General features: G+C 46.0%; 1 protein-coding gene across 1 annotated transcript in view; it reads left to right on the top strand.

Annotated features, from left to right (window-relative positions):
* Window positions 1-17663, top strand: part of sde2 (SDE2 telomere maintenance homolog (S. pombe)) — a 70145-nt gene extending 52482 nt beyond the window's left edge. Inside the window, exon 7 of the mRNA XM_068027927.1 lies at window positions 16993-17663. Within this exon, the coding sequence (XP_067884028.1) occupies window positions 16993-17208 (216 nt within the window). The 3' untranslated portion in view covers window positions 17209-17663. The remainder of the gene's footprint in view (window positions 1-16992) is intronic.
* Window positions 17664-18030: the final 367 nt, after the last annotated feature.

The following is an 18030-nucleotide window of genomic DNA, read 5'->3' as shown; positions in this document are numbered from 1 at the left end:
TACCATGCCAAAACAGGCCATTCTGCCCAGCTAGTCTGTGCCAGTGTTTAAGCTCCACACAAGCCTCCTGCCACCCTACTTGATATAATCTGGTCAACATAATCTTCTATTCCTTTCTCCCTCGTGCTTATCTAGCTTCCCATTAAATGCATCTATGCTAGTTGCCTTAACTACTCCTTGTGATAGAGAATTCAACTGTAGGGAAGCCAGCTGCAGCTTCCATGATATGTCTGACCCAGGAAAGAAGTGGAATATACAGTCACATATTCAGTCCATTTCTCAGCTCAATGTGGTGCTAATGTTGTCAGACTCTTAATTCTTCATTAAAATAATTGCATATAGGGTAATAGATGGCTGGCAATCAGTTAGGAAGTAGCACATCAATGTACGACAATTAAAATTACGTTTTAGACTGGCTACCAACTGTTCAAATATACATTGTCATAAAGGGGATGTCTTCTTTTGTCAGTCAGGTACAAATCAACAGTGCTATTAATGAAAGGGTAATAAAGATACTTTTGACACTACCAGTGGATCACTAAGTTTATTCAACAAGAGTCTGAGCAGCACAAATCAGGAAGATCCTAGATTGATCTCCAAGCCAGTGTGTGTTAAATTAGCTGATCTCAGCTGGCGCAGCATTTGGATAAGACATTAAACTGAGGCCCCCTCTGTATGTCCTGGCCAATAATTATCTGTCAACCATCATCACTTTAAAAAAAAATATCTGGTTGTCATCTTGTCGCTGTTGTGGGAGATTGCTGTACACATATTGGCTGTTGCATTTCCTACATTACAGCAGTACTTCAGAAGGTATTTCAATGGCTGTAAAGTGCTTTGAACATAACCTAAGAAATAGAAGCAGGGCTGGACCATACGGCCCCTCGAGCCTGCTCTGCCTTTGAGACATCCTGAGGTTGTGAAAGGCGTGACGGAAATGCAGATTGTTCTTTCTAACTCAGCATTGTATGATTCTGAAGACAGGCTGACTTGTCAAGGGAGCAAATGGCATTATTTTCCCTCTGTTTAAAAATTTTAACAATTTTCACCAGTATTCATCAACTCAAGGCATAATCTCATCCCCTTCCCCTTGCATGTGCCTGTGGTGCTTTTTTCTTGTTCATTCATGGGATGTGGGCGTCGCTGGCCAGGCCAGCATTTATTGCCCATCCCTAATTGCCCTTGAGAAGGTGGTGGTGAGCTGCATTCTTGAACCACTGCAGTCCATGTGGGGTAGGTTTGCTCACAGTGTTGTTGGGAAGGGAGTTCCAGGATTTTGACCCAGCGACAGTGAAGCGACAGGCGATGTAGTTCCAAGTCAGGATGGTGTGTAACTTGGAGGGGAACTTGCAGGTGGTGGTGTTCCCATATATGTGCTGCCCTTGTCCTTCTAGTTGGTAGAGGTCGCGGGTTTGGAAGGTGCTGTTAAAGGAGCCTTGGTGCATTGACTAGGAAGTAAAGATGGCAATTCCATACCAGATCTTGACTGGATTACAGTATATAGAACATCAGTGTACACAAGCTTTTGCCAAAAACAAGTGGTTTTCTAACGTCTAACAAATGGAGTTATAATATAAACAGCATTACATGGCTGCGCGCACACGCACAGTAGTAGCTACACGATTATAAATTCTTGACTCTTGTCGTTTGCATTACAAAGGGCTACACTCAAATCCAGCAATCAGAAAGGATAATCACTAGCCTGTGAAAGCCTGCAATCCACATTCCTGCTGCTGGGAATTATCCCTGTCTAACTTGGGAGCTCCTAGAATACACATCCATGAGGTGCACTTGTGTTTGATGAGAGGTTGTGAGACATGAACACCCAGTCTGACGTTTCGATGCTAACTGCTCTGACTTGACTTTGGCATGCAGAATGAAAACCGATGCTGTGTGCAAACAAGTGCCCTGAAAAAAAAACAAACTCATGCACCATTGAAGGGCAGTTTTCTACCAAAATGCTTGCCAATAAATGAGACACATAGGGTAGATAGAGAATCTATTTCCTCTAGTTGTGGTGGGGGGAAATGGGGTGCGGGTGGTGGTTGAATCCAGAACAAGGGGAGATAATCTTAAATTGGAGCTAGGCCGTTCAAGGGTGATGTCAAGAAGCCTTCTACATGTAAAAGGATAGTGGAAATCTGGAACTCTCCCAAAAGGTTATTGATGCTGGTGGTCATTTGAAAATTTCTAAATGCAAATTCATAGATTTTTTTTTGTTAGACAAGGGTCTCAAGGGATATGCAGTCAAGGTGGTAAATTGGGTTAAGATACAGATCCGCCAATATCTAATAGAATGCATAACAGACTTGAGAAGCTGAATGGGCTAGTCCTGTTTCATTGATGAAATGAAACTTTAAGAGAAGCAACATATTGGGGTTCATAATATGTGGAATATGTTGGTGCTTCAATTCTACCCCATTAACAGTAGAATTCAGCGCACCACTGACACCATTGCGTTCTTGCAGCTCAGTTCAGAACTTTGCAGTTCAAAAAGTTGTAATCATGCCTGTATATGCTTTTGGAATTCAATCTCGGGATGTGGGCATTGTGGCATTCATTAGCCATCCCTAGGTGGTGAAAATGTGGTGCTGAGCAGCCACCTTGAACTGCTGTATCTGTGTGATAGAGGTACTCCCACAGTGCTCAGCTTACATACTCCCTGGACCCCTTGCCTCAACTTACAAAAGTCAGCTAACTAAAAGAAGCAAAACTGCATGATTGCAGAAAGCATTTGTTAATTCTGTGCTTCATTTACTTTTTCATAAGACATACAATTTAGGATAGTGAGCCCCATCTCTATAGTTTTTCTTTGTGTATTTGATGCCAGTATAAGTTGCATGCTGTACCTTTGTGTTGTCTGTGTCATAATACATTAAAGACTCGCATGTCCATGAACCACAGCCTCACGGTGTCCAAATAGCAGTCCTGCAAAGATGCAAACAGCACAAGTATATGATATTGATTGGTAGATTGGCATCCTTCCATCTACAAAAGATGATGGACATGCAGAAAACAATCCATTTAGGTGGGGAATGTCTTCTCTTGGTGCACCTTTGCTGGTGGCCCTGAAGGCCAGTCATTGAGAGTCACATGTGAAGCTGCCAAATGACGCTGTGAGTTGTTTTTGATTTTGGCACCTGTTGCTAAGCTGCCGTAGCAACTGGTCATTGTGGTAGTGCGCACCAGTCCACAGGATGTGTCGCCATTTCCCTCTTTCCCCAGCTAGTGACTCCCAGGTGCGATAGTCAACATTTAGGGCCTTCATGTCACACTTGCAGGCATCCTTGAAGCGGAACTTTGGGCCCCACTGGTCATCTGGCCCCGGCTATCTCACCATACGGAAGGTCCTTGGGTATGTGACCGTCTTCCATCCTGCGGTATATGGTGTGCTGACTATATATTCCCCAGACACTGTGGGGAGGCGGGGGTTTGACTTCTGCTTTAAAAAAAAAAATTTACTTTTTCTACCTTCCTGAAATATCTCAGTGCTGATAGGATGAGCTTCAAACACAGCAGCTCACATTTATGTAAGGCTGCTGTGTTCAACAAAGAGGTTTGTCGAGAGAATTCCACTGGGCAGGGTGCAGATCGATTTGTGAGGGAATTGTGAGGGGCAGTGTAGTGGCTAGCACCGCAGCCTCACAGCTTCAGCGAACAGGGTTCGGTTCTGGGTACTGCCTGTGCGGAGTTTGCAAGTTCTCCCTATGGGTTTCCTCGGGGTGCTCCGTTTTCCTCCCACATGCCAAAGACATGTGGGTTGATAGGTAAATTGGCCGTTGTAAAACATTGCCCCTAGTGTAGGTAGGTGGTAGGAGAATTGAGGGAAGGTGGGGATGTGAGAGGGAAAAATGGGATTAATGTAGGATTAGTATAAATGGGTGGTTGATGGTCGACACGGACTCGGTGGGCCGAAGGGCCTGTTTCAGTGCTGTATTACTCTGACTCTATGAAACAAGGGTAGTTGGGAGTTTGTGCAGCCATCCAGTAGAACATAGACTTGAGTGTTTGGTGTTTGACATGTCCACTTATAACCTGTCCATATTACAGGCCATTCTCAGCAGAATTCGTTGAAGGTAGCAAAGCCGATTGAGAAAGTGGCTAAAAAGGCATAAGCAGTCCTGGGCTTTATAAATAGAAGCATAGAGTGCAAAAGCAAGGAAGTTATGATGATCCTTTATAAAACGCTAGTTTGACCTAAACTGGAGTATTATGTCCAATTCTGGGCACCACACTTTAGGAAGGATGTGAAGGATTTAGAGAGGGTGTAGAAAAGATTCACGAGAATATTTCCAGGAATGAGAGATTTCAGTTACGAGGTTAGATTGCCGAAGCTGGGACTGTTCTCATCAGAGAAGAGAAGGTTGAGAGGAGATTTGACAGAGGTGTTCAAAATCATGAGGGATCTTGACAGTGATGGAGGGAAACTGTTCCCTTTGGCAGAAGGGGCGAGAACCAGAGGACACCGATTTCAGGGGCGAGAACCAGAGGACACCGATTTAAGGCGATTGGTAAAAGAGCCACTGGCGACATGAAAAGCTTTTTTATGCAGCGAGTGGTTAGGATCCGGCATGCACTGCCTGAGTGTGTGGTGGAGGCAGGTTCAATCATGGTTTTCAAAAGGGGATTGGATAAAGCACCTAAAGAGAGAGAATTTGCAGGGCTACGGGGAAAAGGTGGCAAGTGGAACTAGCTAAATTACTCTTGCAGAGTGTGGATACGGACTTGACTGTGTGAATGGCCTCCTTCTGTGCTATAACCATTCTGTGATTCTACAACTAATATAAATGACTTGCAAAATATTGTGAATGCTGGAACTCTGAAGTGGGAACAGAAAGTCCCGGAAATACTCAGCAGGTCTGGCAGCTTCACAAATGGCTTGCACCTTGTTTCGTACTTTTACTGTCATGAAATCTCCCCTGGTGCTTCGTTTTATGGTGGATAGGCTGTGGGAATAGATTTAACGACAATGACTGAAAACACAGGTTGTGAGGATTTTAAAGATGGACAGGAAGGTGGCAAGCTGAAGAGGTTTAAGGAGGGAGTTTGAGTGTTCAACTGAGATATCTGAAGGCTTTCTTATTTCCTGATTTTTTTTCCTGTTCCCATCTAAGCTGTTGCCTCCTTTCTGGGGCATGATTCTATGAGCACCGGTACCCCACCTACTTGGCCATTCTTTATGTGAAGCCATGGCAAGCATTATGTTAGACTATTCAACCACATGGGCCATCACAGCTAAGTTTAACCTTATCCTCATGCATAGCTGGAAACTGTGTTGCAATTGCAACATTTGAACAAATAACATGTGGATGAATTGCTTCAATGCTGGGGCTTGACCTCACAATTTTAGAAAATGGGTTGAATTTAGAGTAACAGCAGCCTTTACAAGTTGTGGAACTGCTTCTAGGATCTGCACTCTAACGGTGCCTTTGTGGGCGTCAGAGCTGCTTTCAACTAGTGTTATCGATGAACTTAACATGGCAGTATGTGGCAATGCTGCAGTCATGTTGACATTTGCATTTGTTTGGACAGTGATGCTTGTAGGAAATGCACCAAGACAAGAGGTTAATATGAAAGGAAGTTGCTGATAACCATTCATATCAGATGTTCCACCTCAGAGCTATCTGTGATGCCCATTCACTGGTTATGTTTCCGCAGTTGTGTTGGTTAGTGAGGTGTTACACTTTATATAAACCCTTGTTTTTATTCATTCTTGGCATTTGTGCGTGTGTGTTTGTCTTTTAAGTTTCTGTGTATTGACCACTGATTTCATGTACTCACTGAACCTTTTTGTCCTGTCTGCTGCCTCATTAAACCCCATTAAGGACCCACCCTCACAGTCTAAGGCCATAGTCTGATTGTGTCATAATAGCCTTTGCTTCAAAGGTGGAACCAATGCACAATGTATACTGTATCGACTAGTGTATTCATCAGTCAGATGTCGGAAAACAGTTTCTCTTTGCCTTTTGGGAGAGGGAGCTTTTTTTAAACAAAGAAATATTTATTTTTAAAATTCTGAAGTTGTAAGGAAGCACCCTGCTGGGTGCTCACACAGGATGAGTGGTACTCAGCTGTCACTCATGTAGGTTTTTATTGCGTGAACCATCAAGCAGACTCCGTCAGTGGGCCAGTTGTGATGCAGAACCTAGCAGGCCAGAAAGCTCCCTGGATCGTAAAGAGTTGGGCTGCTGTGATTCTGTTCCTGCACCAAACAAGGGAAAGTGTCAATTATTTCTATGAACCCTGCCTAGACCTTTGGTTAGTTTAAGCACCTCTGTTATATTACACAGTAATCTGTGTTCGAACAGAGAAAAAAAGTTGCAATCTTTCAAGTCTTTCATCGAATCTGGATTTCCTCATATCAGGCAGAATCCTGGTAAATCTACATTGTGCTAAAGCCTCAATATCCTTCCTATAGTTCTTCTTTTGGGCCTCCTTATCTCGAGAGACAATGGATACGCGCCTGGAGGTGGTCAGTGGTTTGTGAAGCAGCGCCTGGAGTGGCTATAAAGGCCAATTCTGGAGTGACAGGCTCTTCCACAGGTGCTGCAGAGAAATTTGTTTGTTGGGGCTGTTGCACAGCCCTGCTCCACCCTCTCAGCTCACCCCCTCACAACCCCGTCCCAGCCCGCCCCCCCCCTCGCACCATCTTCACCCCGCACCCCCTTCCCCTGCACCCCCCCCCCACCCCCTCCCTCTACCCCTCCCCCTTGCATCCCCTCCTCCCACCGGCACCATCCTACACCTGTGTAGGGGCCCCAACAACCCCACTGCCTTGTGGGCGTCTCGGGAGAGACCAAGGCTAAGGGAGTAAACCCTAACAGAAAATCCGGAGCGGAACCCCGTAGGCGGTCATGTGTCACCTTTGGCATGTTTCCGGCAGTTCCTGCAGCCATACTGGTGCCAAACGTCGTGTCCTGCACTCCTTTGGACCCCACCAGAAAGGCCGAGAGGGGGGTTTTGACAACTGGGCAACTCTCAACCTCCATAAATTTGCCCAGGCATGCGCCATGGAGAGGTCACTCCATAGTTGCCTATAGTATGAAGCCCAATATTGCACACAGTGGTCCAACTGAAGTCTCAGAGGTAAACTTTCCCTTCTTGACCTGTCTGCAGCCTTTGACATAGTTGACCACACCATCCTCCTCCAACACCTCTCCATTGCCCCACCTGGTTCCATTCTTATTTATCTAATCGTAGCCAGAGAATGACTTGCAATGGCTTCTTTTCCTGCTCCAGCACTGTTACCTCTGGTGTCCCCAAGGATCTAACCTTGGTCATTTCCTATTTCTCATCTAGATGCTGTCCCTTGGCGACATCATCCGAAAGCACAGCATTAGTTTTCACATGTACGCTGACAACACTCTGCTCCAACTCACTACCACATCTATTGACTCCTCCACTGTTGCTAAATTATGAAACTGCTGATCTGACATCCAGTACTGGATGAACAGAAATTTCTTCCAGTTAAATATTGGGAAGACTGAAGCCAATATTCTCCGTCCCCGCTCCAAACTCCATTCCCTAGCTGCTAACTCCATCCCTTTTCTCTTCCTAGCAACAGTCTGAGCTTAAGCCTGTCTGTTCACAACGTTGATGTCACATTGAATGCCAAGATTACCTTCCGACCACGTATTCAAGCCATCACTAAGACCGCCTATTTCCACCTCCATTACATTGCCTGGCTTCCCCGATGTCTCAAGTCATCTGCTACTGAAACCCTCATTCGTGCCTTTGTTACCTCTAGACTCAACTATTCCACCACACTCCGATCCTACGTTCTGTCCTCCATAGATTTGAGGTCATCCTAAACTCTGCTGTCCGTGTCTTAACTCACACCAAGTCGCATACCCCTGCCATAGCTCGCTGACCTACATTGGCTCCAGATCAAGCAGTGTCTTGGTTTTAAAATTCTCTCCCTGTTTTCATATCCCTCCATGTCCTCACCCCTCCCTATCTCTGTAATCTCCTCCAGCCCCACAACCCTCCGAGATATCTGCACTCCTAATTCTGGCCTCTTGTGCATCCATGATTTTAATCTCTCCACCATTGGTGGTCGTGCCTTCAGCTACCAAGCTTTGGAATACCCTCCCTTCACCTCTCCACCTCGCTTTCCACCTTTTAAGACACTCCTTAAAACCAACCTCTTTGACCAAGCTTTTGGACATCTAACCTAATATCTCCTTATGTGGCTCAGTATCATCGTTTGTTTTATAATGCTCCTGTGAAGGGATGTTTTCTTACATTAAAGGTGCAATATAAGTATAAGTTGTGATAAATAGCTTTGTCTTCTTTGGCCTCCCTGTCTCGGGAGACAATAGGTAAGCGCCTGGAGGTGGTCAGTGGTTTGTGGAGCAGCGCCTGGAGTGGCTATAAAAGGCCAATACTAGAGTGACAGGCTCTTCCACAGGTGCGGCAGATAAAATTGGTTGTCGGGGCTGTTACACAGTTGGCTCTCCCCTTACGCTTCTGACTTTTTTCCTGCCAACTGCTAAGTCTCTTCGACTCGCCACACTTTAGCCCCGCCTTTATGGCTGCCCGCCAGCTCTGGCGATCGCTGGCAACTGACTCCCACGACTTGTGATCAATGTCACAGGACTTCATGTCGTGTTTGCAGACGTCTTTAAAGCGGAGACATGGACGGCCGGTGGGTCTGATACCAGTGATGAGCTCGCTGTACAATGTGTCTTTGGGGATCCTGCCATCTTCCACGCGGCTCACATGGCCAAGCCATCTCAAGCGCCGCTGGCTCAGTAGGGTGTATAAGCTGGGGATGTTGGCCGCCTCGTGGGCTTCTGTGTTGGAGATACGGTCCTGCCACCTGATGCCAAGTATTCTCCGGAGGCAGCGAAGATGGAATGAATTGAGACGTCGCTCTTGGCTGACATACGTTGTCCAGGCCTCGCTGCCATAGAGCAAGGTACTGAGGACACAGGCTTAATACACGTGGACCTTTGTGTTCCGTGTCAGTGCGCCATTTTCCCACACTCTCTTGGCCAGTCTGGACATAGCAGTGGAAGCCTTTCCCATGCGCTTGTTGATTTCTGCATCTAGAGACAGGTTACTGGTAATAGTTGAGCCTAGGTAGGTGAACTCTTGAACCACTTCCAGAGCGTGGTCGCTGATATTGATGGATGGAGCATTTCTGACGTCCTGTCCCATGATCATTTTCTTGAGGCGATGGTTGGGCCAAATTTGTTGCAGGCAGCCGCAAACCTGTCAATGAGATTCTGCAGACACTCTTCAGTGTGAGATGTTAATGCAGCATCAGCAAAGAGGAGTTCCCTGATGAGGACTTTCCGTACTTTGGTCTTCGCTCTTAGACGAGCAAGGTTGAACAACCTGCCCCCTGATCTTGCGTGGAGGAAAATTCCTTCTTCTGAAGACTTGAACGCATGTGAGAGCAGCAGGGAGAAGAAAATCCCAAACAGTGTAGGTGCGAGAACACGGCCCTGTTTCACACCACTCAGGATAGGAAAGGGGTCTGATGAGGCGCCGCTATGCTGAATTGTGCCTTTCATATTGTCATGGAATGAGGTGATGATACTTAGTAGCTTTGGTGGACATCCGATCTTTGCTAGTAGTCTGAAGAGACCACGTCTGCTGACGAGGTCAAAGGCTTTGGTGAGATCAATGAAAGCAACGTAGAGGGGCATCTGTTGTTCGCGGCATTTCTCCTGTAGCTGGCGAAGGGAGAACAGTATGTCAATGGTGGATCTCTCTGCTCGAAAGCCACACTGTGCCTCAGGGTAGACGCGCTCAGCCAGCTTCTGGAGCCTGTTTAAAGCGACTCGAGTGAAGTCTTTCCCCACTATGCTGAGCAGGGAGATTCCACGGTAGCTGTTGCAGTCACCGCGGTCACCTTTGTTTTTATAGAGGGTAATGATATTGGCATCGCGCATGTCCTGAGGTACTGCTCCCTCATCCCAGCACAGGCAAAGCAGTTCGTAGAGTGCTGAGAGTATAGCAGGCTTAGCACTCTTAATTACTTCAGCGGTAATGCCGTCCTTCCCAGGGGCTTTTCCGCTGGCTAGAGAATCAATGGCATTACTGAGTTCCGATTTTGTTGGCTGTACGTCCAGCTCATCCATGACTGGCAGAGACTGGGCTGCATTGAGGGCAGTCTCAGTGACAACATTCTCCCTGGAGTACAGTTCTAGGTAGTGCTCAACCCAGCGGTCCATTTGCTTGCGTTGGTCAGTGATTGTGTCCCCTGATTTAGATTTAGAAATATACATTTATATAATATAACATTATCTCATTTATATTCTTGTGGCAAAACCTGGAGCTCCATTAGGAACAGGCGAAGGCCATTCAGCCCTTCAAGCCTGCTCAGCTATTCAGCTAGATAGTGGCTGACCTTTATCTTAACTTCATTTGCCTTGGTTCTGGCAACCTTTAATATCTTTGCTTATGAGAAACAAATAAATTTCAGTTTTAAATTTTCAATTGACCTAGCCTCCATCATTAGAATTTTTTTTAATGACCTCATCCTGAGGTGCTATCTTTAATGTCCTCTGAACCGGTTGAGGTGCTTGATTTCTGTCCATGTCCTCTCCCTAAGACCACGTGGTTGAGTTCAGGAATTTGCCCAAATGGAGACCAGTGAGTATGTATGCAGTTGTGATTGAGGTCCACCAAACTATCCACCATATATTAGCTCTTTCTGCACTACCTGGGCAAAGAGAGCACAACACAACCCATATGATCCTGCAGTATGGATTGGGAGTGCAATGGGTTGTGTGGGAGCTTGGAGCCTGTGCTAAGCTTTTTCCTTACAGTGGCATGGGAAAGCATGAGAGATGCCAAACCCTTTCTGTAGGGAGATTGTAGAGTGGCAGAGGACTGTGATTAGGTTATAAGCAAAGTTCCCTCTTTAATTTTTATTTTGAAGTGTGTGGGCAATTTATTTAGGTGCACACCCCTTTAAATTTTTTTGCATGGCCTTGCACATGTGATTTAAAAGGGCCGTCTTTGCAGGAAGTTTTGGATGCTGCATGGCCATAAAGCATAGAGGGAACATTGGTTATAAGTAGGTATCGTGTAATCAGTTTTCTGTTATGAAACTGTTATCTCTTCCTGGGCTGCAGTCCTAAACGTGCCTTCCTGTATCTCAATTGAAGTGGTCATTCTTCATACGTAAATCTAGGCAGTGAGTTTTTGCAGATTATTCAACTGTGGAGGGCATCACAGAATCTTGTCTACCACTCTGCAAGGCAGCATTGTGATATAAACCAGGCAGCCATTGGTGCTTCCTGCTGAGTTGGGCACAAGTAGGGTGCTCATACAGTGTGTTTTCTTTTTTAAACAAGTCTTCATCTAGCAAAATAAGCAAGTGGTCAGAGTTGTATGCATTTGGTTGAAATATAACAGCAACTAGCTTTTCTATAAGCACCCGTGAAGTCCTAGGAGGCATCTTAGAGCCTTTTTGTGGTATATATTGACGATTTAGATGTAAATGTAGGGGGCATGATCAAGAACTTTGCCGAAGACACGGCGATTGGCAGTGTGGTAGATAGTGAGGAGGATAGCTGTAGGCTGCAGGAAGATATTGATGGGCAGATGGACAGAAAAGTGGCAAATGGAATTCAACCCGAAGTGTCAGGTGATGCATTTGGGGAGGTCAAACAAGGCAAAAGAATACACGATTAATGGGAAAATACTGAGAAGTGTAGAGGAAATGAGGGACCTTGGAGTGAATGTCCACAATACATGAATGTAACAGGAGGGGTCAATAAGGTGGTTAAGAAGGCATATGGAATCCTTTCCTTTATTAACCGAGGTATAGAATATAAGAGCAGGGAGATTATGCTGGAATTGTATAAATCATTAGTTAGGCCACAACTTGAGTACTGTGTGCAGTTTTGGTCACTTCATTACAGAAAGGATGTAATTGCACTAGAGAGGGTACAGAGGAGATAGCCAGGACTGGAAAAATGCAGCTATGAGGAAAGATTGGATAGGCTGGGGTTGTTCTCCTTGGAACAGAGAAGGCTGAGGGGAGATCTGATTGAAATGTACAAAAATTTGAGGGACCTGGATAGAATGGAGATGAAGGGCCTATTTACCTTAGCAGAAAGGTCAGTGACTAGGGGGCGGAGATTTAAAGTGATTGGTAGAAAGATTAGAGGGGAGATGAGGAAAATGGTTTTTCACCCAGAGGGTGGTGGGGGTCTGGAACTCACTGCCTGAAAGGGTAGTTGAGGCAGAGACCCTCAACTCATTCAAAAGGAGTCTGGATATGCACCTCAAGCGCGTAATCTTCAGGGCTACGGACCAAATGCTGGAAGGTGGGATTAGAATAGGTGGATCGTTTTTCGTCCGGCACAGACATGATGGGCCAAGTGGCCTCTTGCTGTGCCGTAAACTTTCTATAATTCTACAGTTGGAAGAACAGCACTGGACTCCAGCAGAGTGGGATGAGCAAGAAATGGGGAGATTGGTGGGGGACCAAAGGGAATGGTGGAGATGCCAAGAAAAAAGAACGGACGGGAGCCTAATGACTGAAGAAGTAAATGGTAATATTGGATTGGAGATGTGGGGGACCAGGCGAAGCTCTGTTAGAGGAGTGGAGAGCCTGAGGAACCAGGAGAATCTCAGTGTTGAACAGAGGGTGTGGTGAACCAGGAGAAGCTCAGAATTAGAGGAGTGGAGGGTGTGAAAAAGAGAATGGAGATTTGAAAGTATGGATGAGAATTTGTGCGGCAAAATTGTAAATGGTTCCCTCTCTTCCGTGGAAACTGCCATCAACCCCCTCCTTGAATCCTCTTTCTCTGTAAACCAGTGTTCCATCTGGAACCTGCCTCTACTCTCCCAAGTCCTTGAACAAGTTGTCATGTCCAAATTCATATCCATCTGTCCTGCAGATCGATTTGAGTCTCCAATCAGGACTGCGCTCATGCCACAGCACAAATAACCCAACCAAAGTCACAAATGTCAGTAGTTAGTATTGATGCATTTAAGGGGAGGCTTGAATAATACATGAGGGAGAAGGGAATAAAGGGTGGGAAGAGGTAATTAGACTGGGAGAGGCTTGTGTGGATTATAAACACCGGTTTGTTTCTGTGTTGTACATTCTGTATATACATAAAGGTTCAAGCTGCTGTTGGGGTTAGCTTCCACATGTACGCAGATACTCAACTCTACCCCTCCACCGTCTCCCTCAACCCTTCCACGGCCCCTCAGACTTATCCAACATCCAAGATTGGATGGACTGATTTCAACCTGCTATCTGGGAGGACCGAAACCATCTTCTGGCTTTGTGACAAATTCGGTCAAAACATCACTGGTTTTATCTCTTCCCTGGCCACTGTCCCTGCTGAACAAGAGTATTTGCAAACTTGGTGAATTATTTAGCCACAAAGCCCCTCCACGTACTTTCACCTCTAACATCACCCACCTCTGCCTTTACCTTAGCTCATGTGCTGTTAAAATTCTCATTCATGCCATAGTTACCTCAAATCTTGACTAATCCAACTCTCTCCTGGCTGGCCTCCCATTCTCCATCCTCCATAAATTTCAGCTCAATCAAAATTCTGCTACCTATATCCTATTCTGCATCAAGTCACATTTGCCCAGCACCCCTGTTGCTGATCTACATTAACTCCCTGTCACCCAGTGGCTCAAATTTAAAATTCTCATCCTTGTTTTTAAATTCCTTCATGGCCCCTGCTCCTTATCTCTCTAACCTCCATCCCTAGAACTCCTAGTTCCTCTGACTCTGGTCTTGCATCACTGTCCCTGTCCTTGCTGTGCCTTCAGTGCCTTCTCTCGGCATTTCTTCACGGACAAAGATTTTGGGACGGTTGTACTCATCGGTTGCAGACCCACTGGTGGCTAGTCAGGTCTATCCATGACCAGCAGATTCTCCCACAGCAGGTGCAAGTGAAGGTGTAGTCACTGCTGGGGTAATTAGATCTATCCTTCTCCTCCTTTCTCTTTCATGCTGGTTCTTTGCTCAGTCTCAAAGGTGTGTGTAGCACTGCTGATGTAACATCTCCAAGCATCACAAAGAACAAAGAACATTACAGCACAGGAACAGGCCCTTCGGCCCTCCAAGCCTGCGCCGATCCAGATCCTCTATCTAAACATGTCGCCTACTTTCTAAGGGTCAGTATCTCTTTTCTTCCTGCCCATTCATGTATCTGTCTAGATACATCTTAAAAGACGCCATCGTGCCCGCATCTACCACCTCCGCTGGCAACGCGTTCCAGGCACCCACCACCCTCTGCTTAAAGAACTTTCCATGCATATCCCCCCTAAACATTTACCCTTTCACTTTGAACTCGTGTCCTCTAGTAATTGAATCCCCCACTCTGGGAAAAAGCCTCTTGCTATCCACCCTGTCTATACCTCTCATGATTTTGTACACCTCAATCAGGTCCCCCCTCAACCTCCGTCTTTCTAATGAAAATAATCCTAATCTACTCAACCTCTCTTCATAGCTAGCGCCCTCCATACCAGGCAACATCCTGGTGAACCTCCTCTGCACCCTCTCCAAAGCATCCACATCCTTTTGGTAATGTGGCGACCAGAACTGCACGCAGTATTCCAAATGTGGCCGAACCAAAGTCCTATACAACTGTAACATGACCTGCCAACTCTTGTACTCAATACCCCGTCCGATGAAGGAAAGCATGCCGTATGCCTTCTTGACCACTCTATTGACCTGCGTTGCCACCTTCAGGGAACAGTGGACCTGAACACCCAAATCTCTCTGTACATCAATTTTCCCCAGGACTTTTCCATTTACTGTATAGTTCACTCTTGAATTGGATCTTCCAAAATGCATCACCTCACATTTGCCCTGATTGAACTCCATCTGCCATTTCTCTGCCCAACTCTCCAATCTATCTATATTCTGCTGTATTCTCTGACAGTCCCCTTCACTATCTGCTACTCCACCAATCTTAGTGTCGTCTGCAAACTTGCTAATCAGTCCACCTATACTTTCCTCCAAATCATTAATGTATATCACAAACAACAGTGGTCCCAGCACGGATCCCTGTGGAACACCACTGGTCACACGTCTCCATTTTGAGAAACTCCCTTCTACTGCTACTCTCTGTCTCCTGTTGCCCAGCCAGTTCTTTATCCATCTAGCTAGTACACCTTGGACCCCATGCGCCTTCACTTTCACTGTGGCCTGTGCTTCCCGATGGCGATGGTCGATGTGGCACACAGAGAGGGACTTCATGGAGTCCTTAAACGTTTGCATGGGGTCCCTCTGTTCCATTTACCAGTGGTCAGCTCTCCAAACGATCTCGGGCAGGCGACTGTCGTCCATACGAACATACGAATTAGGAACAGGAGTAGGCCACTCGGCCCTTTGAGCCTGCTCCGCCATTCAATGAGTTAATGGCTGAACTAATTACTCCACACTTCCACCTACCTATAACCTATACGAACATCCGAGCAACATGACCCACCCAACGCAGTTGGCTTTACAGGAGGATATCCTCGATGCTGGTTACAGATATTGGCTGTTTCCAGGACTTCAATGTTTGTAATGCGGTCCTCCCAGCGGGTCCTGATGCTGCGGAGGCAGCGCTGATGGAAGTGCTTTAGAAGGCGTACATGATGGCGGTACAGGACCAGGGTGGTGAGAATTACGGCTTTGTACACTTTACGTTTGGTCTGTGCTCTGAGGTTGTGGTTGCTCCACACACGTTTGCAGAGTCTGCCGAATGCGTTGTTTGCTTTTGAAAGCCTGTTGTCCACTTCCTCGTCTTCAGACGCTTAGATCCTATGCTTTGGCGTTCCCTCCTAAACCTCTACACCTTGCGCTCTGCCATAATACGCTTAGAATCCACCTCTTCAACCAAACTTTTCATCAGCCTCCTAAATCTCCTTTGTTAGCCGGACATCCATTTTTCTGATTATGCAGGATTCCTTGGAGTGCATCTTTGTACATGAAAGGTGTTGGAAAATGCAAGTTGTTGACTTGTTGGTGGGATATGAGCAACCAGTGGTGCTTGGATAATTTATTAATTCTCCACTAGGTGGTGGTGCACACTTCACAATTAGATTAGATTAGATTAGATTAGAGATACAGCACTGAAACAGGCCCTTCGGCCCACCGAGTCTGTGCCGAACATCAACCACCCATTTATACTAATCCTACACTAATCCCATATTCCTACCAAACATCCCCACCTGTCCCTATATTTCCCTACCACCTACCTATACTAGGGGAAATTTATAATGGCCAATTTACCTATCAACCTGCAAGTCTTTTGGCTTGTGGGAGGAAACCGGAGCACCCGGAGAAAACCCACGCAGACACAGGGAGAACTTGCAAACTCCACACAGGCAGTACCCGGAATCGAACCCGGGTCCCTGGAGCTGTGAGGCTGCAGTGCTAACCACTGCGCCACTGTGCCGCCCAATAGTGGGAAGCTCTGGCCTGGTTTTTCTCATGTAGAATTCAACAGTAAAATTATGATACCCACCGAAACTGCTGCTAGTAGTAGCTGAACCAGATGAAATGTTAAACTGAGGCCCTGTCTGTCCCTGCAGCTGGATGTAAAAGATTCCATGGCACTCTTGAAGTGAAGCAGCAGATTTCTTCCCAGTGTTCTGGCCAATATTTATCCCTCAACCAACACCACTATAACAGATGATCTAGTCATTGAGGTCAGCTGTCTCAGCACAAATGCAGGATAGAGCTTGGAGCATTCCTGAACTATGTGCTAAGTAAATCCCTGAATAAATTCACTGTGCCATCAGGCAACTACTGTCTTACTCCCCAATTCTTAATGGTTCTGGTTCAGGGAAAATGAGTTACTGCTGTTTGCACTTGTGATATTAACCCCAGTACAAAATGGGGACAGTTGCCTATGCTTTCCATTCTGATTTAGGCTGTTGTTATTTTGAATTCTTACAGGGAGCACGAGTGATTTCTCTTCCCTTGATCTTTCTCATTGGTTTTAGTGACTGACTAACTGAATGGTGCTTTATTTCTCTGCCCCCCCCCCCCTTCCCCCGCCCCAGGAGCCAGTGGTGAAGAATTGGACAGCGTTTAACTCTGTGGAGGAGCTTGAAAATTTAGGACTGGACAGACTCAAGAGTGAACTGATGGTGCTTGGGTTAAAATGTGGGGGCACCTTACAGGAGCGTGCAGCAAGGCTTTTCTCCGTGAAGGGACTGTCCAAGGAACAAATTGACCCAGCACTGTTTGCCAAACCAGCCAAAGGGAAAAAGAAATGAGAAATATCGATTTATTTATTTTTTTTAAGGTTTTCAAATCTTCCTAATGAGTGTCCTGAATAAATGACAATTGAAGGAAGAATCAGATTTATTTTCACACCAGAATCTATTTAGACAAGTAATTGTCCAGGAATTCAGACTCTCCTGCACTTCTCAACTGCTGTCAGTGATGAGAACGGGGTGGGATTTCATGATTGTGTTAACAACAGCTTCACCAGCTCAGTGAAGTGTACAGTCAGTAAGTGATTGTTTGAACTCCTTTCCAATGCATCACCCTTAGTTTCAAGACAATCCACACACATTGTTCATCTCTCTGAATTCTGAACCTTGGTGTTAGCAGTATGTTGACAGTGAGCAGTCCTTTGAGCTGGAGTCAGGTGAAAGCTGTGTGTTAAGACTGTATGGATCATTTTTAATTTGTTTTGTAAATGCTGAATAAAGAGAATCAAAGTTTACTTTTATTTTCTTCCTTTCCCACCTCTGCTCTGTTGATTCCTTGTGGGGTGCAGGTGAGGTGCAGTCCCACAGTCTTTGGCCCCGATCTATTGATTGTTTAATCTCATGAAGCACAGGAACCAGCTACTCTCCAGTGCACCTTACTTTCCCACCCCACTGTATGCCCACCAGCCAGGAGCTCTGTACTCCAGGACTGGTTCATTGGCGGGTCCCCACACAAGGATAATAACTGGGGGCTGGGGTTCATCCCTCTCTGCTAACTGGTAGGGTGGTCCTATTTGATCCAGTAGTCCGAAGTCTCCTTGTGTCCTATCAGCTACCTGGTTAAAATTCATTGGTAATGGGATGGTGGGGGAGGGTGCTGGT

Source organism: Heterodontus francisci, chromosome 3 (assembly GCF_036365525.1).
Source record: "Heterodontus francisci isolate sHetFra1 chromosome 3, sHetFra1.hap1, whole genome shotgun sequence".
Lineage (NCBI taxonomy): Eukaryota > Metazoa > Chordata > Chondrichthyes > Heterodontiformes > Heterodontidae > Heterodontus > Heterodontus francisci.
Note: the sequence above shows the minus strand (reverse complement) of the source record. Positions and strands in the feature narration are given on the sequence as shown.